Source organism: Juglans regia, chromosome 7 (assembly GCF_001411555.2).
Source record: "Juglans regia cultivar Chandler chromosome 7, Walnut 2.0, whole genome shotgun sequence".
NCBI lineage: Eukaryota > Viridiplantae > Streptophyta > Magnoliopsida > Fagales > Juglandaceae > Juglans > Juglans regia.
In genome coordinates, this window is record NC_049907.1 from 6,042,346 (window position 1) to 6,066,027 (window position 23,682).

Sequence of the window (23,682 nt, forward strand, 5' to 3'; positions counted from 1 at the left end):
TGAAAACAAGGCAGAAAGGATCTAAAGGTAGTATGGCTCTGAAACTAGACATGTCAGAGGCTTATGATCATATTGAATGGCCTTTTTTGGAAGCTATGATGAAGAAGTTGGATTTTTGTGATAACTTTATCAAGCTGATTATGAGCTGTGTTACATCAGTTTCCTATTTTGTTCTAGTGAATGGAAGACCAAGAGAAAGTTTTCACCCTTCTAGAGGTTTAAGGCAGGGAGATCCACTTTCTCCCTACCTTTTCATCTTGTGTGTATAAGAGTTAAGTGCTTTACTCAATGCTTCAGATATGGCTAGGAATACAAGAGGAGTTAACGTGTGTAGAGGAGGGACCAGAATTAATCACTTACTTTTTACTGATGATTGTGTTTTTTTTGGAAGATTAAGAATTGATGAGTGGTACAAGCTAATAGGAATTCTAAACAAATATGAGAAGGCCTCTAAACAGTTTCAAAATAAGAACAAACCTCTATTCTATTTAGTTCTAATACTAGAGAGGAGGCAAAGCAAACAATTCTGGAAGTAGTAGGAGCAACTGTGAGTGACAGATATGAAAAATATTTAGGTCTCCCAACTATGGTAGGGAGATCAAAATATAACACTTTCAGAAGTCTAAACGAAAGAGTGTGGATCAAGATCAACAATTGGAACAACACTTTTTTTTTATCAAAAACAGGAAAAAAAAGTTTTGATAAAGGCTGTTTTGCAAACTATACCTACTTATACAATGAGTTTGTTCAAGCTACCAAAAGGCTTATGCAAAAACATAAATATTATGCTATCAAAATTCTAGTGGGAGAATCAAAAGAAAGCAAATAATGTGCAGTGGAGGAGCTGGGAAAGAATGGGGATGCATAAGTCAAAGGGAGGAATGGGGTTTAGAGACTTAGACAGTTTCAATTCAGCCTTGTTAGCAAAGCAAGGGTGGAGGTTTATTCAATCTCTCTACTTGATGGCATCAAAGATTTTCAAAGAAAAGTACTTTAAAAACTCAACTTTCCTAGAATCTAGTTTGGGACAGCAACCATCAATGATATGGAGGAGCATATGGGGATCAGTAGGACTACTCAAAGAAGGACTTAGATGGAGTTTAGGAAATGGAAATAACATAAATATATGGGGAAGTAGATGGATACCTTCACCATCAACTTTTCCATTCAATCTCCTGTCAAAATCCTAGATGTAGATGCAAGAGTGAATGAGTTAATTGATCAACACAAGGGAGAGTGGAAGGTAGAACTGGTACAAGCTATTTTCAGTGAAGAGGAGGCAGAAATGATTTGCAGTATTCCACTTAGCAAAGCTGCTTCTGAAGACAAATTAATATGGGAGTTTACTTCAAAGGGAATTTTCTATGTGAAAAGTGTTTACTATGTTGAAACATAGAGAAAGAAGAGGCAGGTTGGAGAAACCTCTAGGGAGAATGAAAAACATGACAAATGGAAGCAAATTTGGGAACTAAAAAATACCTGGAATGGTAAAAACATTTATGTGGAAAGCGGGCAATGAGCTGTTAGCTACAAAAAAAAAAAAAAAAATGTTTCATAAGAAGATTGTAGATAATCCATTCTGCCCTACATGTCAAAGTAAGGAAGAAACTGTGATGCATGTCCTGTGAAACTGTCCTGCTGCTAATGATATATGGGCTGATGCAACTAGTCCAGTTCAGAAATGGAGTAATGAAGAAACTGATTTTCTGATTCTATGGGGAAAGTTAATGAGGAGATTAGCTAATGCAGAGCTAGAATGGATAGCAACAGCCATGAGGAGGATATGGTTTAGAAGAAATGAATTTGTTTTTGAAAACAAGTTCAATAGCCCTGCAAGTGTTATTCAGTCAGTAAGAGTTTTACTGGAAGATTTCAAGCAAGCACAGGAATTTATGCAGTTGCAGAAAACAGATTATTGCAGAAGCAAGGGTGATCGTGTGGAAGAAACCACCAGAAAACTATGTGAAGGCTAATTGGGATGCATTTATAGATAAATAAGGTAGAAAAATGGGAGTAAGAGTTGTTTTTAGAAATGGAGAGGGGGAGGTGCTGGCAGCCATTTGTGATCAAAAGGCTAATGTAATTCAGCCAGACCTGGCAGAATGCATTGCTTTATAGAGAGTTTTGAAATGTTGTTGTGATTTGGGTTTTAATCAAGTCATTTTGGAAGGAGATGCACTATCAATTGTGCAAGCTGTTAACAACAATGAGGAAAACATGGCTTGGTTTGGACACATTATAGAATCTATCAAGAGAGTATTGGCAGCCAGAGAACAATGGAAGGTTCAGTTAGAACACAATAGCATCGATTAAGTCTCTAGTTCCAGCTATTGTAGGATCAACACAATAGAACATAGGTCTCATTCAACTTTCTAGAACATAACCATCGCAGTCTCTTATTACCATTACTCCAATACCAATTTTGTTGTTGTCAACACTTATAGCCACATCCCGGTTCACCTTGACCCAGTTTGGTCGAGGAGTTTCCCAATGTAAGATCATAGGCTCTGTAGTGGTGTTATGCACAGGTTGATTCTGCATGGCCTCTTTGTGATCCTCAAGAGATTTGATAGCTTGTTGATAGAGACAAGTAGGACTTTGAAAACAGCCTTCATGTGTTAAAGTGTGTTTCTTCTTAACCATATACAACAAGCCAATACAACAAATAATTCCAGCTCCTATGACTTTAGTGTCTAATACATCTACTCAAAAACTGCCCAAAAATCAACTTTAGGTTATAGCAACTTTTTGGAGTGCTCGTGAGCCCATAAGCCATACATCCCTTGCTGAGGGGCATGATGTAATGAAGCCCATGCAGTTGGGCCAGGCTGAAGGAAGTAAAGAACTGAACTAAAAGGGATCAGGCGCCCATACGAGAAACGGGGCGTTTTGGAAGCAATTAGAGACAAACCGTAGATGATGGCTTTTATTCTAGAAGATCCTTCTGTTATTTCTATATGTTTAGTTTACCATTTTACCCTTTTATTATGTTTTGAATTCCAGATGTAAGCATTCTAGTGGGTGAGTTTGTTACTTGTCTATAAGGGAATATAGTGGGCAAGAGGGGGGGTGGTTTACGTACGTTTTTGCAGAATATGGTCTGGAGCTTTTCTCAGAGCTATGGAGGTTGGGTATACCTCGAATATACCTGTTATCAATACTGCTTTCATCTAAGAAACTTCTATTTCATCAATATCCATTTACTTCTAGTCTATTTTATCAATATCCTTACAAGTAGTACATTACAATTGGTATTAGCAGCACCGATCCTCTTTGATTATCTAAGCATCAAGAAGTACTGCAGAGGCAAGAAGCACAGGAAGAACGCATGCTACAGCAAGAGGAGAGAATGCATTCCATGCGTGCAGACATTGCTCAACTCACCGAAATGGTGAAGACTTTGGTGACCAACCAAACAACACAAGTGGTCCATCGTGACCTCAATGGGTAGCAGGATGGTAATTTCCAGGAGTTTCGGTGTGAAGGCCATCGTGGACTGAAGTTGGACTTTCCCTACTATGACGGCACTAATCCAGCAGGTTGGATTTTCAAAACCTCTCATTATTTTGACTATGATCAAACACCACTTGCACAAAAAATGTTAATGGCATCATATTACATGGAGGGGGAGGCCCTCGTATGGTACCAAGATGCAATGGAAACGGGTCAGTTTAATACATGGGAGACATTCACTAGAGCCTTGTTACTACGATTTGGCCCTACGGCTTACGATGACCCCATGGAAGCCCTCACACGACTCAAACAAGTGTCCACAGTAGTACAATATAAAGCCCAATTTGAGTCCCTCTCTAATAGATTGAAAGGCCTTCCTGAAAGCTATAAACTAAGTTGTTTTCTTAGTGGCTTAAAGGATGAAATCCGCCTCCCCGTGCGGATGTTCCACCCGTTGACTCTCAATGTTGCATTTGGCCTCGCTAAGATCCAAGAGGAGTACCAGACCAACTACAAGAAATCAGTGAAAGGTTGGCTGGACAGGCAGCCACCCTCATATAGCTCGGGTTCTGGGGTTGGGACTCATTTTACCCAATTTTAAGGGCCTAGACAGAAGTTGATTAAGGCAGGCAGGCATATTCCTTCGTCGCAGATGGATGAAAAGAGAAAGAAAGGACTGTGCTACCATTGTGAAGAGAAATGGAACCCGAATCACATGTGCAAATCCCCTAAAATGTATGTGCTCCAGGGTTGTGAAGAGGAGCTGGAAGATAAGGGAGAAGAACTTTATTTCGATTCTCAAGAGGTGCAAGAAAGTGAACCTGTAGCAAAAAAGTTGGAAATCTCACTGAATGCCATCACAGGCACGCCTAACCCAAACACCATGAGAATCCGTGTAAATGGTGAAATGGTGCTAGTTTTGGTTATAGTTTTGGTGGATTCAGGGAGCACTCACAATTTTCTGGATCCTTCCATAGCACAAAAGGTGCAGTTACATGTGGACCATACACAACGGCTGAAAGTGCAAGTGGCAAATGGTGAAGTTGTGACTTGTGCAGGAGCATGTTCAAAGACAACACTCAAATTACAAGGTAACTATTTCCTTGTTCCATTTTATTTGTTGGCTTTGGGTGGGTGTGATGCAGTGTTGGGGATAAGGTGGTTGGAAAATCTGGGATCTATCAATTGTAATTTTTCCAAGTTGATCATGCAATTTCAATGGCAATGCAGATTGGTAGAGTTAAAAGGCCTTCAGTTAGGGAAGCCTTCATTTGAGGAAGGCAAGAGGGTGTTGTTAAATAGCATGAATGGGCCTAAAGGGGTCTTTATCTAGCTATGTGCAGTGAGTTCCAACCTAAACACCAACCATAGCCCAAACACTACCCTAAACAGCAACCTTAGCCTATTATTACAGCACTTTGGAAAGGTTTTTGAGAAACCAGTGGGATTGCCACCCAAGAGAGCCCATGATCATAAAATTTCCCTCAAGGAGGGAACCCAACCTATTTCCACAAGACCCTACTGATACCCATACTACCAGAAAACTTAAATAGAGCGAATTGTCACTGAATTACTCAGTTCAGGGATGATTAGACCAAGTTCAAGCCCTTTTTCCTCTCTTATTTTACTAGTAAGAAAGGTGGATGGCAGCTAGCGCCTTTGTGTAGACTACAGGGCCTTAAATCAGGAGATGGTGAAAGACAAGTTCCCTATTCCCGTTATTGATGAGCTGTTGGATGAGCTCTTTGGCTTGGTAGTATTTTCTAAAATGGATTTAAGGTCCAGGTACCATCAAATTAGGGTGGTTCCCGAAGATATTCACAAAACTGCTTTTCGTACTCATGAAAGTCACTATGAATTTTTGGTGATGCCTTTTGGGCTCACCAATGCACCCTCCACTTTTCAAGGCCTGATGAATGTATTTTTTAAGCCTTTTCTAAGAAGGTTTGTTCTGGTTTTTTTTTTTTTTTCATGATATCCTTGTCTATAGCCGAAACATGGAGGATCATTTGGGCCATTTGAAGCAAGTGTTAGAAGTCTTAACTCACAACCAGCTTTATACTAAGTTGTCCAAGTGCAGTTTTGGGGTTTCTGAAGTGGAGTATTTGGGACACATTGTATCTAGTGAGGGTGTTAAGGCTGACCCAAACAAGGAAGCCTCCATGGTAGAGTGGCCCATTCCTACCAATATAAAAGCCTTAAGGGGTTTTTTTAGAGTTGACGGGTTACTATCGCAAGTTCATTAGAAACTATGGACTTATAGCTGCCCCATTGACTGCCCTTTTGAAGAAGAATGCTTTTAGTTGGAATGAAGCAGCCCAAGAGGCTTTCCAGCACCTCAAAGGGCCTGTTTCTAAGCCTCTTGTTTTAAGTCTCCCAGATTTTACTAAACCATTTATCATAGAATGTGATGCTAGTGGAAGTGGTATAGGGGCAGTGCTCATGCAAGAGGGGTAACCCATTTCATATTTCAGTAAGGCCCTGAAAGGCAAGGCTTTGGCCTTACCCACCTATGAAAGGGAATTCTTAGCCCTAGTGACGGCTGTGCAACGATGAAGGCCTTATTTATTGGGCTAAGCATTCACTGTTAAAACAGACTAGCAGGCTCTTAAGTTCTTGTTAGAGCAGAAGGTGGGGACTACATCCCAACAGAAATGGATAACGATGCTAATGGGGTATGATTTCAGAATTGAGTTTAAAAAAGGTCGAGAAAATAAAGTGAAAAATGGCCTTTCTAGAAGGCATGAAAAACTTGAAGAAGAAAGGCTGCTAGCCGTCGTTTCATTTCCAACGGCTGACTGGATCGTAGAACTAAGGCATAGTTATTCTTCAGATGCCGAGTTAATTGACTTGTTGAGTAAGTTCAAAAATCACCAGGAGGTTCCAAGGGGGTATACCTTGCAGTAGGGGCTGCTTCTGAAGAAGGGGAGGTTTGTGATAGCCCCTAACTCTGCATTCAAGGAGAAGGTCTTACAGTTCATTCATAGCAGCCCACAAGCAGGCCACTCAGGGTTTCTTAAAACCTACCAAAGAGCTAAAAGAGAGTTTTTTTGGGTTGGAATGAAAAAAGATATCAAGAGCTTGGTAAGGTGTTGTGATGTGTGTCAAGCTAACAAACATGAGACCCTTTATCCAGCAGGTCTTTTATAGCCTTTATCCATACCAGAGCAAGCATGGGAAGAAATTTCTATGGACTTTGTAGAGGGTCTCCCATCAGCAAAAGGAGCAAATGTAATCTTGGTAGTCATTGACAGACTCACAAAATATGGCCACTTCATGAGTTTGTCACACCCTTACACTGCCAGTGATGTAGCTCAGATCTTCCTAAGGGAGGTATTCAAGCTCCATGGGTTTCCAAAAGCCATTGTTTCAGATCGTGATCCTACATTTCTAAGCTCATTTTGGAAAACTCTATTTTCACTACAGGGAACTTCCTTGAACTACAGCTCAGCTTACCATCCCCAAAGTGATGGTCAAACTGAAGCTTTGAACAAGGCCGTGGAAGGGTATCTAAGATGCTACGTGGGGGCTAAACCAAGACAGTGGGTTCAATGGCTTCCTTTGGCATAGTGGTGGTACAATACTTCCTACCATACCTCTGCCAAGATGTCGCCTTTTGAGGCGTTATATGGGTATCAACCCCCAAAGTTAATTACATACGTGCCTGGTACAGCTTCTAACGAGGCAGTGGACAAGATACTTCGGTCCAGAGAACAAACCAAACAGATCCTAAAGGAAAATTTAAAATTTGCTCAATAAAGGATTAAGAAATACTCGGATCAAGGCAGAACGGAGAGGGAATTTGAAGTGGGGCAGTGGGTGTACCTTAGGTTACAACCTTACCACCAGAGGACAGTGGCTATACGACACAATCTCAAGTTATCTCCTAGGTTTTATGGGCCCTTCAAGGTGGTGCAGCGAGTGGGGACCGTGGCTTACCGTTTGGAGCTGTCGTCGGGATGGAGGATCCACCCCGTGTTCCACGTGTCTTGCCTCAAACAAAAGCTGGGTTTGCAAGTAGTGCCCCTTTCGTCGCTTTCGCCAGTCAATGATGTCGGAGAAGTGCAACCCGAACCAGAAACAGTGCTTGATTGCCGCATCGTGCGCCATGGTCATCGAGCTCGCACGGAGGTGCTCATCAAGTGGGTCGGGGCATATGCTGAAAACAACACCTGGGAGAGCCTTAGGGCACTTCAAGAATCTTACCCACACCTTGTGGGCAAGGTTCTTTAAATGGGCGGGCTTGTAATGAAGCCCATGTAGTTGGGCCAGGCTGAAGGAAGTAAAGAAGTGAACTAAAGGGGACCAGGGGCCCATACGAGAAACGGGGCGTTTTGGTAGCAATTAGAGACAGAAATTGTAGATGATGGCTTTTATTCTAGAAGATCCTTCTGTTATTTCTATATGTTTAGTTTACCATTTTACCCTTTTATTCTGTTTTGAATTCCAGATGTAAGCATTATAGTGGGTGAGTTTGTTACTTGTCTGTAAGGGAATATAGTGGGCAAGGGGGGGTGGTTTACGTACTTTTTTGCAGAATATTGTCTGGAGCTTTTCTCAGAGCTATGGAGGTTGGGTATACCTCGAATATACCTATTATCAATACTGTTTTCATCTAAGAAACTTCTATTTCATCAATATCCATTTACTTCCAGTCTATTTTATCAATATCCCTACAAGTAGTACATTACACATGACCATAATATGTGACCCGGGGTCTCCTCTTCAATCTGACAGATAGGGCAAAGAGGGTCACTAGCCACACGTCTCTTGTGCAAGTTAACTTTGGTAGGCAAGGCATCAGAGCATGCACGCCAAAGAAACATCCTAACAGCAATAGTTGTCTTCAAAGATCAAATTAGTTTTTGCCACATCATGAGATGATGATAAAAAAAAGGATGATGAATAGATTTTTTTTTTCATCTCTAATATCCTCATAGACTCAAGGTGGATAATTTTGAAATCTTGAGTTTGAAATTTAAATATTGCCTTCATATTCGTAGATTGATTGTCGATGAGATGATGAAAATGGCGTTGGTGATAAAATGTCGGCTAACTGGAATATAAAATTTAAAGTTGTGATCAACAATGAGTTGATAATGGGCCAAATCCAACAAAGAGCTAAGAATAAGCCGAAAGATTGAGCCGACAATGAGCTACATATGGTCTTAGTAAAATATGCGACCAATATCAAAACACTAAGATTGGGTCTAAGGTTTCAAACCATGCTCACAATAGACCAAGAAAATCCAATGAAAATGGCTTACTCCAAATGCATTAAGTTGAAATAAAACATGGTTGAACAACATATGAAAATTTTGTGGGAGATAAAGCTAGTAGAAGAGCTTTAAAAGAAAGCATTATTGATCTATTCTCAAGCTAGTATGTAGAGCTTTAAAGAAAGAGCTATTGATCTATTCACATGACTTGAATGGTAAGATTTGATTAATAAGATTCAAAATTTAAATTTTCTATGATAAATCAAATTATGTTATGTAAGCACTTCATTAAGTGTGCTCTACACACAGGGTTGAGAATAGAATTTTTCTAAAAGAAAAAGTACATAGGATCAAGTTTGGCATCAGCCAAGAGTTCTAATATCATGATAAAAATTAAAATATAATAGAAATTGAAATGAAGATGCAAGAAGAATGAGGAATAGAGGTTTTGATGGCTACAGTTTTGCTATTATCAATTGTGATTAAATATAAAATATAAATCCCTATTTATTAGAAAAATTACATAGAGATAAGATAAGATAAATATTATCGTCATTATAAAAATCAAATCTCATGATTTGATAATTATGAAAATCAAATAAGAATAATAATCGAATAAAATTATTGATTTGATATTATCTCCACGTGCAATCATTTGCTTCCCAACCTAGCGTTTTCAGCTTAAACACCTAGGCTTCTTTCATTACATAACTTCAAACAATACTACTAGATCTATAAATTCATGTCTTTTGGTCTCCATTGATTTTAGAGATAACTCTAAGGTAGAAAAAAAATCCTCAACTCATGAAAGTGTTGTAATGACCTAGTTCAGTATTTGTAGGGATGGAATATTATTTGGCCTAAACAAAGGCAATATTTTGGGAGTCAGTTGAGGTTTATTGGGATATTTTGAATAGATAGCAGTCCCAAAATTTATTATGAAGACTATGAGATTTTAATATTTATGGAGCAAGTTGGCCCATATGTATTGAGTACTAGCTCAAGAATTTAATTTCAAGTCCAAAAATATTTATTAGACGGTTTGGACTCGTTTTGAAATTTTAGGTTGGCCCATTAAAGTTTTGAAGTGACTTGGCATATGAAAATATGGGCAGGCCCAAAAAAATCGATTGGGCCCACTGTATGTTTCAGATCATTTGCTAAGCCCATAATAGAACCCAAAGAAAAACCCCTAAGACCCACGTAAGGCCCCCCGAATACGTATTCTAGAATTTTACTCAAATTTTAAGGTCTAAAATTAAGGAAACGTTTGGATTTAAAGATGACTTGAGATGATTTAAGATAAGTTGAGATGAATTGTAAATAATAATGAGATGAGTTGTGAATAGTAGTGAGATTTATGAGATAAAGTTGTTGAATAGTAATGAATAGTAGTGAGATGAGTTAAGATGTCCTGCGAATCCAAACGTCTCCTTAAATTTTAAGGAGATGTTTAAATTCTTTAAACTTGTTTTTTACTCAAATTTTTGTAAGCTTTACAATTCTTTAAAACCGGTACTCTAGAATCTGATAAACACACAAGAGTCATACTTTTTTAGAAGCTTGCTTTGTAATACATTAACTATCTAGGAATCCAAAAAATTCATAAAAAATAAAGTTAAAATATCAATATTTTATTATATTAGATGATGTGACAAGTTTTTGTTTGTCGTGTCAATAAAAGAGCTTTCAAATAAATTTATCCAATACATAAGTTGGGGATAGAATTTAATGATATTTTATTTTTATGACAAATTCAATCGAAGAGAAATAAATGTTATGAGACCTGCCATTCCTCTTCCACTTCAACTCTCTAACATATACTTAAGATATCTTGTCCCATGATTAACATAAAACTCGAAAAATACTCATTTAAAAAATTTTCTTAATAACTTAAAAGTTTTTAAATAAATAAATGATTATTTTTAACTATTTATAATTCCATACGAAATGGAAGGTAGTTTTATGTATGAAACGAAGGATAATTTTATAAAATTGAAATTCATTCTTAATCAAATGAGATGATTAAATTGATTAATTATAAAATAATTATACATATATTATTATTTTTTGAATAAGAGAAATGATATTTTTAATCTTAAAATTATAATTTTTAAATAGTGTACAATAAAGTTACTCCTGTTTATAATTTCTCATAAAAGCTTGAACCGGAAATGACCGAAGGGCAAGTGTCCGAATCCAGTTGGAGAATGTCAGGAGGCTCCAATTGGAGAATGGATAGGAGTGCCCCTGGAGCCATTCCAAAGGCCAGAATTTATCAATTTTAAGTAGAAAAAGAGTGCCGAACAACTCAGTCCAGCGAGGCTTTCTACAGTTCACACGCAAAGTTGCAAACTATACCAAATATTTTTCCATACCAAATATTCATCTCTCTCTCTCTCTCTCTCGATCTATCTAAATAAGCTAACTATTTGTGGTCATCGCGTGAATGGTGTCTGTTAATGGTTCGGCCCGGTGAAAGATCTTCAAGCCGAGTCTTGCGGAGATGGATTAGGCGCGCACACGCATAGCAAACAGAAAGAAAAACCCAAAAAAAAGTTGAAAAAAAACGTAAATCTAACGATACCCTTCAGCTCCCACATTCACCTCGCGAAGATCTCATTTTCCCTTTTTCCTCAACAGCAGGTCTCTCTCTTCTCCTACTTGTTTATATATATCTGATTTTTGTTTATTTGGGTTCAGATCTAAGGTTCTGACTTTATATATGTGAATACGTAATCCATTTTTGAAGATAAATTTTGGTTCTTGATTATGGGTTTTGATTAATCTTGAAGGTTGTGGTGGGTTTACTGATATAAATTTTCATGTGGAAATGAACTGGCTTTGGTTTGTGTGATAAGATGTCTGATTTAAGGGTGCGTATCTTAATGTGGGTCAGATGTACTTGTGTATGTGTGTGTGTTTATATATATATATATATATATATATATATAATAGGTCAGATTTATTTTCATTTGAGTTTTGACATAACTTTAGGGTTGTGATTTGGACGAAGAAACAAAGATTTAGAACCAGGATTACGGAAACTCTTTGGCACCGGGTCAATTATTGCTTTGCTTATTAATGATACATATGAGGTCACAACTAATTACGAAAAAACATAATGGTGGTGACTTCTGCCCCTTAAACAGAAAAGGGTACCAGATGACTTACTTGCATTAAGGTCTCTCAAATTACATGCAATTGGCTAGGAATCGAGATTCAGGAATGAATATAATATGTATTGCATAATGGATATGTAAAATCAAGCGTTTATGTTTCATCTTATCTCAATAGGATGATATTGATGTGTGAAAAATCCTTTAGACGTAACCTTTTCTCATTGGATAATGGATCGGTCTTTGATTGAATTGCCCGTATATTACCATGTTCCTTAAAGTGAAACCAAAGCATCAATGTCTTCTTTTCAAGTTGCTAGCTCTTATTTTTTGGCTCACCCGATTCTCTTTACAAATATAATCATGGAGAATGTAATGAGCTTTTCACTTGACACCTAAAAAAGGCAAATGTGGAGTGGCTTTAGTTGGTAAAGAATCTGATACTATAACATACAGTTCGTCGTCATTCACTAGAGGCCAATGAAATGGTGATAAATTGTTAACAGTAAAGCTTGTTATGGACAAGGAGGTGAGCCATCTATGTAGAGATGAATGGTCATGCTGTCTGCAGTTGGTTTCCCAATGGATTTGTCAGGGGAGAATTTGTATGACTGAAAGTTTCTAGCTTAATATCAGATGGTTGATTGCATCTTGTTGGATTGGGTTTTGTACTCTGGACTCTGGTTGATTACGTCTTGTTTGATTGGCTTTTGTACTCCGGATTTATTTACCACCTGAAAGTGTCACAGGGCAATTATGCTGCTGTGGTATTGCTTTAAATCTAGGTTACATGGTTTACTATCCTCTCACTGGTTGGAAATATATAGCTAGTTGCTGTATTATATTTAAGGGATCTATATATGGCTTTCACAAGTATGGTGAATTAGAATGCCTTGAAGCAGGTTCTAAGAAATCTACCTTTCTTATATCCTTTAAAATACTTTTATGACTGTTTCTTTATTTAGGTTGAGTAGTTCTTTGCTATATGTTAATCTTTGTTTCTTCTGGGGTTGTTTCTTTATTTATGTTGGATTTTTCCTATTAATGATTCAGTTTCATGGCTAAAGTTCAAGGTGTGTAAGACCTATGCAGATGGGTAGTTTTTCGCCAATGGTTCTTAGGTTCTCGTGAAATTTATTTTTAGCATTTTTCCTGCTTATGCCCTTGAACAAACATTTCGTCATGTGAGTGGAAGTTGGATGATAATGAAAAGTTAACTTTAGTAGTCATGGCCATGAATTCTGTATGAGCAACTTTATTGTGAATAAAGATGATCAGGATAATGATCTGTACTTAGTAATGGAATGATCTTCTCTCTCTCTCTCTCTCAGAGTATTGGTTCCAGGGCACTGCCATTTACAAAAGAAGTAATAAAGTTACTGCATGTTTGGGTACAAGTATTTTTTAAAAAGTATTCAACTTCAATGCAAACATCTTTAAATCCTAATAGATTTTTTATACTTCTTGTGTACTTGGGCTATGCCTACTTTTGTATTAATAAAACTTATTTTACTTATAAAAGAAAATCTTAAAATATTTTTCTATTTTCTGCGAAAAAAATTTCATCCAATCATTTCTCCAGGTTTCCATGAAAAATTAAAAATGTAAAAACCAAAACAACTCTAATCAAACCCATAAAAGAAAACCCTAGAAAAATTATATTCAAACAACTTTTCAAATCTACTTATTTGCTTTCACAAACATTAATACGAAACATATTTAAAATAACTTTTCGTCCAAAGTTTCCTATCTACTTTCACAAAACCCAATAAAAAAACATCTCCAAGACTTTTCTCAAATATTCTCAACCATTTTTTATTTTTATCCAAACAAGTTCATTTGGTATTAGCTGTAATGTTGAAATCTTATTGTGGAATCTTTTTGTCACTAATGCGTTACTCGAGATTTATATGTCTGCATCTATATTAATGCCATGAAGATGGATGTGAAATAATGCCTTCCTGTGGTGAGATTTTTCATACTTATTAAAAGAATGGTGTGATTTATCATTGCATATGCATTGATATGCAAGTGTTAGTTGCACGTGGGGTTTCATGGTTGCCTTTTCGGTTCCTCATAATGCTTGCTGACTAAAAGTTTTAGGCACTACATGGCCATGGAGACTTGGGCTCAAATCCTGGCAGCTACATACATCATACTTTTCCACATTACTTATGTATTAAAAATATATAGGCACTTGGTATTGATGCGCTGAGAAAGTGACATGCAGCTTAGATACTTAACTTGATCTAGTTCACACCTAGGTGAGTGTGGACCCTTGTATGTGCCTGATCTAGTTCACGTCTGGGTGAGTGTGGACCATTGTATGGCCATAATATATTAGGATACTAAGTAATGTGGTATTCTTAGTATCCAAACAAGCCTTAATATATTAGGCTAGTTTGCCAAGAGCTCCATTTCTGCTTTCATATAACGATGTCTCTATAATGACCTTAAAAATACTTGTAGCCTTTATTTTTATTCTGACCTTTATATGTGATTTGAAAATAACCACCACCTCAAAGCCTCTTCATAAATCATTGATGCTAATAGTAATTCCATTGAGTTTTCTATCTTAAACAAGGGATCACCCTTTTGTCACTGCTGTTCTCATGCTAATAGTACAGTTTACATATGACATAACTTTTTTATTGGTCGACTGCTTATTCCATTAATTCTAGTGATAGAAGTGTTTTATGATTCTGCTTATAGTAATTGGTGGGTGTCAGTTATAACGGGTCTGTTGAATTGAGTTTTTTTTCCTCCTTTATAATTGTGTGCGAACAATCATATATACAATGTGGCAATACATCCCTGGATTTGCCACCTTAATCGTTAAGGTTTTCCTTTTACCTATCATCTTCTACTCAAATTTCAGGTTGGCTGAGAAAGGCAGTGCATAAGCCATGGTTCTTGACAGCATTCTAGCTTCTCCTCATCGTAGGTCACCATCATTCAGGAAGCAATTCCCGCGGGATGATCCATTGAGCTGGGCAACACTCCTCCAAAGGCACCGTTTTCTCTTAACAGCTCTAGCTCTCCTGGCATTCCTATGCACTGTTTATCTTTATTTTGCTGTCACGTTGGGGGCTACTGGGTCATGTTCTGGTTTGACCGGAGCTCAAAAAGCATTGTGTCGTCTGGAGCATGCAAAGGCTTCTGTGGCTAAGGGAAAATTGAAAATCCTTTGACAAGAGGATGAAAATGAATAGTTGGAAAGTTTTTACCTTCATTGGTTCTTCTTATTTATAAAGGGATTTAAGTAGATATACTATTAAGTTGTAACAGGTGTTGTACTGATTTTGAACTCAATGGTCCGGAGATGGCAGTGAAATCCGATTAATTACATACAAGAAATGTATCAAGATTTTCATTTTGAAACCATGTGTAACGACTTTGGTTTGAAGGAGCTGATGCTATTTCCTTTGAAGAATTTTTACGATAAAAAATTCCGCTTGTAATTTACAATTTTATGGAGTTTTGCTCGGGAAACAGAGAATGGGAACTATCGATTAATAGGCAGGACTGGGGATGAGATGAAAATTTTATATTTTATTTTAATGTTTAAAATATTAAGTTTTAGTATTATTATTGTGTTGAGATTTGAAAAAGTAGAATTGAGATTTGAAAAAATTAAATTATTTATTATATTTTATATGAGAATTTAAAAAATATATAATGATGAGATGAGATGAGAATTTTATATTTCATTCTACCCCAAACTTGCCCAAAGACTAAGACCAGGACTATTGAAAATGCGAAATAAGCATGTGTGCGAAGTGCAATGTATTTGAATTTTGTTTTTGTTCTTTACTATTGTTCGCATACGATAGATCATATAGATTATTCAATTGAGGCAGCTTCTAGCAAACGATTGAAGAACCTTCAAATAACTAAAATTCACTAACCTCAATTCCTCAGAAAACTAATGGCTTCTGATCTCAACCAAAGTAGAGTTCTTAACTTTTCTTCATCCGATACGTTTTTCAATCGATGGGAAAAAAAATTTAAGGCCTTAGGTTTATGGTACGTTCTTAGGTTTTTCATGACGGGCGCTTGACCGCAGAACCCACTCTTTCTACGGCCAAACCTCTCTCTCTCTCTCTCTCTCTCTCTCACTCACACACACACACCCCAAAAGCAATGGCGAGCCCAGAAGATGAAGCGAAGCTCGAACGATTCCTCCAGTGGTTACAGGTTTCCATTTCCTCTTTCCACGTTTTGTTCCCGATAAATCAGAAGAACCCTGACCACCACCCACAAGGAAGAAAAACATCTTGCAAGATTTTATCTTTTGCGTGTTTTTTCCTCGAATAACTTGGACTGGATTTCAGGTGAACAAAGTTGAACTACGGGGTTGTAAGATCAATTACTGTCATTCCAACAAAGGGTTTGGTATTTTCTCAGCTAGCGGAGCTTCTGATGGTAATTCATATCTTCTAGTCACCTTGTACATTCACAGAATACACATACATATATGATATATACTGCCCAAACGGGTACTTTGTTAAAATTACATCTCCGTTTTTTTTGCTAGCTGAGGAAATATTTGAAAATAGTAATAATACAAGTGGTAGGGAGTCGTGGACTTCTTTTGAGTCTAAATGAAACTACGTAGATCATGGGGTGCAAAATTGGTTGGGAGTCGTGGACTTCTTTTGAGTCTAAATTTTCCATGATTTGACTGTAGAAGCAAGAAAGGTACAATTGGCATATCTTTTTCTCAGTTTAAAGAGTGACCGAATTTGGGGGGAGTGGGATGAATTTGTGAAAACTACTTTCTTTTCTTTCCTCCCCGTCGTACAAGGTTCTTATGTGGGCACCTATTTGTCTGCTAGATATTTTAGGAAGAGCAGAAAAGTAACGGCTGAAGTTTTGGGATATGAAACCTAAGACAAGTCTGTGGCATAATGGACCAACTAATTTGAGATGAATCATACAATCCAAGATTGTAGCTTCATTAGTTTAAGCATAAGAAGTTTCTCAAAAAAATTTCCAGGACTTTGTTTGCCAATTTTTTTAATAAACCAGTGTAAACATTACTGGGAACTGTTTCTATCAACTCTTCTCTTCAGCTGTTCATAAACGGAGGAAAATAGCTTCTATTTTTAAATTGATTTTGAAGAAAATTTCAGGTGTTCTATTAGTTGTTCCACTAGATTTGGCAATAACTCCTATGAGAGTGCTGCAAGATCCTCTTCTTGGATCAGAATGTAGAGCAATGTTTGAAGAAGGAGAAGTAGATGACAGGTTCCTGATGATACTGTTCCTAACTGTGGAGCGCCTTCGTAAAAATTCTTCATGGAAGCCGTATGTATAATATTTTCTTTGTTTTAGTCCCAATTAATGATTTTTACAAGTGGTGGGAAGCATTGAGGTGAGCTGATTCTATCAGGTATCTTGATATGCTTCCACTCACTTTTGGAAACCCACTTTGTTTTACTGATGACGAGCTGTTGGAGCTGAAGGGAACGACACTTTATCGGGCCACTGAACTGCAGGTAAAATGATTTTTGGACGCATTTCCATTTCAGATGGGCAATTAATGGTTAATTCTTTTTTCTAATGTGACGTTTGGTGGAATTCCATTAAAAAGGGCGTCTGTGTTTATGCAATTACAACTGTAAATACAGGGATTCATCTCTCTTTTATATTACTCTGGGACATCCCTTTAATGTTTATACTGGTGTATATGCATTAAGCTGAATTTCAATAGACCGGGTATAGGTTGTGAAAGCTGGTATGGAACTTGCAGAAGCAGCTTGTTTAGAAGCTAAAATGGTATAATGGGGTTGATTTTCGCAATGGAGTTGATATATATATACATATATATGGTTTGTCTATCCATGTCAACTAAAGATCCATAAAGCATCTTGATATTGTTTCTCTGTGTCACCTTTAGCATTTTTATGTGTGTGTGTGCTTATTTGAACACACATTTGGATTAAGTAGGCTTTCTAAACTTCCATGTACAGCATATGTGACCAAAGACCGGTTTAACTGCAGAAGAAAGGGCTGCAGTCTTTATATGATAATAAAGTGAAGGGATTGGTGAAGAAACTTTTAACACTTGAAGGGAATTCAGAAAGGTGTGTGGCCCCTTATAGCATTGAAACTATATTAATAGGGTTTATTCAGTGAAGTGTTACTGGTTTATCAGAAGTGTGCCAACCTATATATGTTTTTATTCTAGATTAGATGCACACTGAATTTTTTTATTCTATTTTCTTAATATGACACATCTTGAGTTATTTATAAACTAATTATATTTTGATCTGTCTGCTGGAAGAGTTTCATATTTTGACGACTCACAATCAATATTGAATGTTTGAACATTTTTTTAATAGCTATTTGTGTGTTTGGTAAATTTATCCATCAGCAGAATTATGGAACTCTTTTCAAGCTTGCTATACCCAGTGTTGTGAACTAATTGGTCTTGATTTTTATATATTTTTTAAAATATTTTTCTTTTATGTATATTTTTTTATGTTTTAATTTTTAGTTATTTTATAGTTTTATCTTTATTTTTACTTTTTAAATATGTTTATTATATTTCAAAGATCGTGAGGGGTCAATGGATGAGCTTAGTATTCTCTTATTTAACACTACTCCATTGGGTGATGTAATAGATTTCAAGGGTCTAATTGTTCACGAATTCATTGTATCTCTAGTCAATCATCTAGTGGCATGCCATGCATAGATTTGTGCATGTGGCATGATGCACATATGGCCAGCCATAACCTAACAATATTTTTGGAAATCTGGTTACCATTTTTAAGTAGACCTAAGCCCAGGGAGTAATTACTATTCTTCCAATAGTTTTATATGAATATGTCTTGAGTTGAGTTTGCTTTATAGATTTCAAAGGTTCGGAAACCGAAGCAATGATGGTCTGCAAATCCTGTAAACTACATAAATATAGATTTTATATTGAGTTGTACAATATCCTCTCTTGGTTTGACTCACTTGGTTTGCTCGGGCATTCACCAGCTTTTTCTTTATTGCCTGTAATCTATTTAATTTGCTCCAAAAATAATGAAGCCATTTATCATCATCATTTACTTATTATCTTCTGAATTTCATTGCTATTGCTAAATACTAAAATGTACAATTCTTGTCACTTCTTTTTCCAGTGATTGCTTTTGCTAAATATTAAAACATATACAATTCTTTTTGCTTCTTTTTTCAGTGAGGTGTCCTTTGAAGATTTCCTTTGGTATGTACCTTTTTCTCAAAATACTCTTATGATCTTTTGTCATAACAGGAATCCTGTCCTTGCTTTGCGGTTCATTGTGTTTTAAACTTTGTAGACTAATGTTGCACAATTATCTTGGTGCTAGGGCAAATTCCATATTTTGGAGTCGTGCTTTGAACATTCCTCTGCCACATTCTTATGTATTTCCAAAAACTCAAGAAAAGGACAGTAACTTTGCTGTTAGCAAAGATTCTGAAGATTCCACTAAATACAGTGGAGATTTGGTCAGTGGAAAGGATGAAAAAGGTAAGTTTATGATGTCCTCTAACCATTGCATATATAATTAAACAATTTGCTGGGTATCAGATCTGGTATTTCTTGGGTGTAAAATGTTCCCATCAAAGTAATCTCCATGCCCAACGAGATGCACCAACATCGGTACCTTTTGATATCAGGCTGTAGGGTTCAGGATGTTAGTAGCCAAATCAATGGAGTGACATCCGCATCAATACAAGGGGAGACTATTTGGGTGGAAGGTCTTGTGCCTGGCATTGACTTTTGCAACCATGGTATGACAATAATTACCATTCTGAAATTCTTTAATTGCTACTGGTTATTTTCAATCCCTTTTTTGGTGGGGGTGCTTTTCCAACATTGATGGTTACCTTCTTTTTGCTTTTCAATTTTATAATTTCTTAAACCCTCTGAACCTGGAAACTTAAATGTGTGTTTTGAAATTGCAAGCTTTTGGACAATGAGTATCCAACAGAATAAAAAAAACAGTTACCTATCCAATAACGAGAAAATAATATTTTGCTCAAATTTTCTCGCCCAGTTTGCTTCTATAATCTGGATTTTCTTGTAAATGTTTTATATTGATTTGTACCTTACTGGTTGAGAAAATGACTGCTCAGATTTAAAGGCAGCAGCAACATGGGAAGTTGATGGAACAGGATCAATTACAGGAGTTCCGTTCTCTATGTACCTTCTTTCTGGTACTATTCCCTTTCTGACCTTTTAGTAGGTATTTTCATTCATATGGGTCTCAGGTTCAAATATTGTGCCTTAAATGTTAGTTTCTTGCAGCTACCGGAGTTACCAATGTGCATCTTCACTATTTTTTTTCCCCTTTACTTTGCTTTTGTTTGAAGCAGCTGGGATATCTGACTAGTCGTGATTTTGTTTTTTCCTGATTTAACAGCTCAACAAAGTCCCTTTGCAATTGAGAGAGAGATTTCCATCAGCTATGGTAACAAAGGAAATGAGGTGCTTCATTTTGCCTCACAGGGGATATCTTCCTTCTGATACTAAAATTGCCTTTTCTTACTTTGTGTTCAATGTGTATATCTATTTACCATTGCTGGTTCCACCAGTGAATTGATTATCCCTTGATGAATTATCTGCATTGTCCTTGTGTATAGCAATGGTATGGAGTTAAGAGTTAATTTCACTGTATTAAAAATTCATCAAATACTACCTTGCACGAAACCTGTCTGCTTGCATCATTTTACCATGTTTCATGAGGTTTTTGCATATTTCACTTTGTTTTGACTTGGCCTTGCCATGATCATTTATGACAACTTAGTTTTACCAATTTGCTCCATTGAAGAAAGCCTTATTTCAAATATTTGTGCTATGCCATGCTGATCTTGTTTCTGCTGTTCCATTCTATCTAGGTCCATATATCCTGTTTAAATATAAAGAATGGAATCGTTTAATTCATTCCTCTACTTGGGTCCACGTTCATGATGGTATCTTTAATTCCACATATAGTGCATTCTTCTCTGGAAAGGGCCAAAGTGTCATTGAAATTTCATTTTCTTGCTTTCTACCATTTTATTTTTTATGCATTTGGTAGAAGTCTGTTTAGAAATGCACTTTTATAAACATAAGGTCCAATTATTTGAGCTTGTAACAATTTCATTCCCTTTTGTATTTGATGCAGGAACTACTTTATTTGTATGGGTTTGTCATTGATAAGAATCCTGATGACTATCTCATGGTAACTCCATCTAGAGAAAATACGTAGCTTTTGAATAAAGTTATTATAGTTTGTGATGGTGACATACTTTCAAACTCAACTGGAAGAAGACAACCATTTGGTGTTTGTCTATGTTGATCCTCCTGCCCTTTCACTCTATTTAGGGCCATATATACAGTATTAAATTATTGTGGGCTATCAAGATAAGGCACATGGATCATAAGTGGTTTGATGACTACACAGGTCCATTATCCCATGGAGGCAATCCTGAATGTTCCCTTTTCTGACTCAAAGGTCCAGCTTCTTGAAGCACAGGTCGGGTATCATCTGTAATTAAGTTTATGGTATGTGGTTTCATGGTGATATATCACTTGTATGGCTCGTCCATTTTTCGGCGGATGCATCATCTAAACAGAGTTACTATACTGCTTTACTTTCCTATCTATCAAAAAAAAAAAACCTTCCAAGTTTCTTTTATAAGTACTTGCCTTCCAAAATAGAATTTGTTTTATCAGCAACTCCGATTTGTGCTCTCAGAAAGCTGAATTCTATAAAATTCACTTTATCTACAAATCTTGTTTGTGCTTACAGAAGGCTGAATTGAGGTGTCTATTACCTAGAAGTTTGCTGGATCATGGTTTTTTTTCAGAAAGCACAGAAAAAAGCGAAAGAAATGATAAGTGGGAGGGAAGAGTTTGCAATTATAGTTGGAGTGGTCAGCGCAAAATGCCCTCTTACTTAAACAAGCTGGTTTTTCCGGAAAGTTTTTTAACTGGCTTGAGGACCATAGCCTTGCTGGAGGAGCAGATTTTTCTGGTTTCATCAATGCTGGAAGAGGTTTAGTTTCTCTATCATCATCTTTTCTTCCACTGTATACCAGGCATATACATAGTTTCTCCGAGATCCATATACTAATAGATCTATAATCGAAGACTATACAGTTTATAGGTCACATTGAGGCAAAATATTTGGCTGAATGGGTTAGCCTTCGAAAGTTGTATTTCTAAACTGAAGTAGCATCAGGACGTGCAATCCTTCCTTTCCCTGGTCAAATATCATCGACTCCTAATGTCGCTATTCGTTAGAAATTAGAACTTGCTTAACCTTGCACCACACTGATTTTGAACATGATTTGGAAGAAGTGAGACCTTGGCTGCTGCTAAGATCTTGATGCTGTGCATTAAAGAAAAACTGCTGTGGACAAGCATTTCGTGATCATAATGTAATTGTTTATATACTGTTAACTATTGTTTGAAAAAGTCCAGATCTGAATATGATGGATCGACTCAACTACTCAATGGAAGATAATTTGCAAACTTGGATGCTAGCTTTATTCATGCTTTGTGTGATATTTTTACTTACAAATGGTTGGGATATATTCATATTGATACAGATTTTTTTTCATGCCATAGGTAGGAAGCCACCTCTGGTTCAAATTCTTTTTCTCCGATTCTTGACCCCTGATTGAATCTTTGTTTTTCTTGAAGCTTGCTGGGCCTGGAGGGGAGAGGCAACCATCTGATACAGAAGTCCGAGCAGCAGTATGGGAGGCCTGTGGTGATTCTGGAGCTTTGCAATTGCTTGTTGATCTTCTTCAGACAAAGTAAGCACTGGAATATATGCCATTGAATTTTGATATGCTGATACTAGTGAGTTTTCTCATAAAAATATTAGTAGTCTTTATCAATCTGCTCGCTTTACTTGCAATTTCAATACTAGCTCTCTTGGAGACTGTAAAGGTTGAACAACTTTAAAGGGTTGCATACATTAGCCATCCGCAGAAAAGAAAAGGCAAAGAATAATACTTCTCCCAACTTTGCCTAACGCAATGATTTCTGTGAATGCAAGGATGATGGATCTTGAAGAGAATTCTGGAACAGAGGAGTGTGACACTAAACTGCTAAAAGGAGTCCACACTACTGAATGCCAGGAGCAACAAATAATTTACAAGAAAAACTTGAGGTAGCATTTTTTTTTTTGCTGTGATGAGTGTCTTCTAAGTCAAAACTATATGATTCAGTTTAAGGGGAAAAAACTAACCATTGCTGGTATAAGCTTAAGATATGACTCGGTCTTTCCTTGAGACTTTACATTCTCAATCTCTCATTTCAGTCTGGCAATTCAACTGCAAAATCTTCAAGAGAAGTTTAAAATGAATCTTTGACATCTGTTTTGTTTTTGCTTGTCTGCAGCCAAGAGATAGATGGCCAAACCCAACAGAAGTTGAGTAGAAACAGGTTCTCTAGTATTGTATATCGACGAGGACAAAAGCAATTGACCCGGTTATTTCTGAAGGAAGCAGAGCATGCCTTGCAATTAGCTCTGAGAGAAGGAAACTGAATGTTATGAAAGTTCTATAGATCATGTCAGTACGGGAGTTTCATTGTTGGTGAATCTATTTTTATGAATAAGCATCAAAAGTTGCTCTTCTTTTCCAGTTCTCTGTAAAACCCAGCCATTTTTATCAGATTTTTCAGCGGATGTGCCTTCTGTGTCTGGTAGGCCTTAACCAAACGTACCATTGAGTTGGCCGTTTGGTTCCGTCCTCGACTATAATGGTTAGGTTGGTTCTCAGGTTGCATAGTTATTTATCTGAGAGCCTAACTGAATTTTACAATTATTCAGTAATTAATATTAACTTTGATATTATTTAATATTACTTAAATAGTTTTATAATTTAATACACCAAGTTAAGTTTACATCATCGATTTGTAA

General features: G+C 36.8%; 2 protein-coding genes across 2 annotated transcripts; both read left to right on the forward strand.

Annotated features, from left to right (window-relative positions):
- Positions 1-10,978: 10,978 nt before the first annotated feature.
- Positions 10,979-15,257, forward strand: LOC108979198. The gene is made up of 2 exons (XM_018949812.2): positions 10,979-11,318; positions 14,670-15,257. The coding sequence occupies exon 2, from the start codon at positions 14,698-14,700 to the stop codon at positions 14,980-14,982; it is 285 nt and encodes a 94-aa protein (XP_018805357.1). The 5' UTR covers positions 10,979-11,318; positions 14,670-14,697; the 3' UTR covers positions 14,983-15,257.
- Positions 15,258-15,673: 416 nt separating this feature from the next.
- Positions 15,674-23,671, forward strand: LOC108979199. The gene is made up of 16 exons (XM_018949813.2): positions 15,674-15,988; positions 16,126-16,216; positions 16,927-17,101; positions 17,187-17,292; positions 17,798-17,880; positions 18,981-19,007; positions 19,132-19,292; positions 19,442-19,555; positions 19,901-19,981; positions 20,188-20,252; positions 20,932-20,988; positions 21,211-21,282; positions 21,559-21,804; positions 22,455-22,570; positions 22,816-22,929; positions 23,160-23,671. Exons 1-16 carry the CDS (start codon positions 15,935-15,937, stop codon positions 23,305-23,307), a joined length of 1,710 nt encoding a protein of 569 aa, XP_018805358.1. The 5' UTR covers positions 15,674-15,934; the 3' UTR covers positions 23,308-23,671.
- The last annotated feature ends 11 nt before the right edge of the window (positions 23,672-23,682 follow it).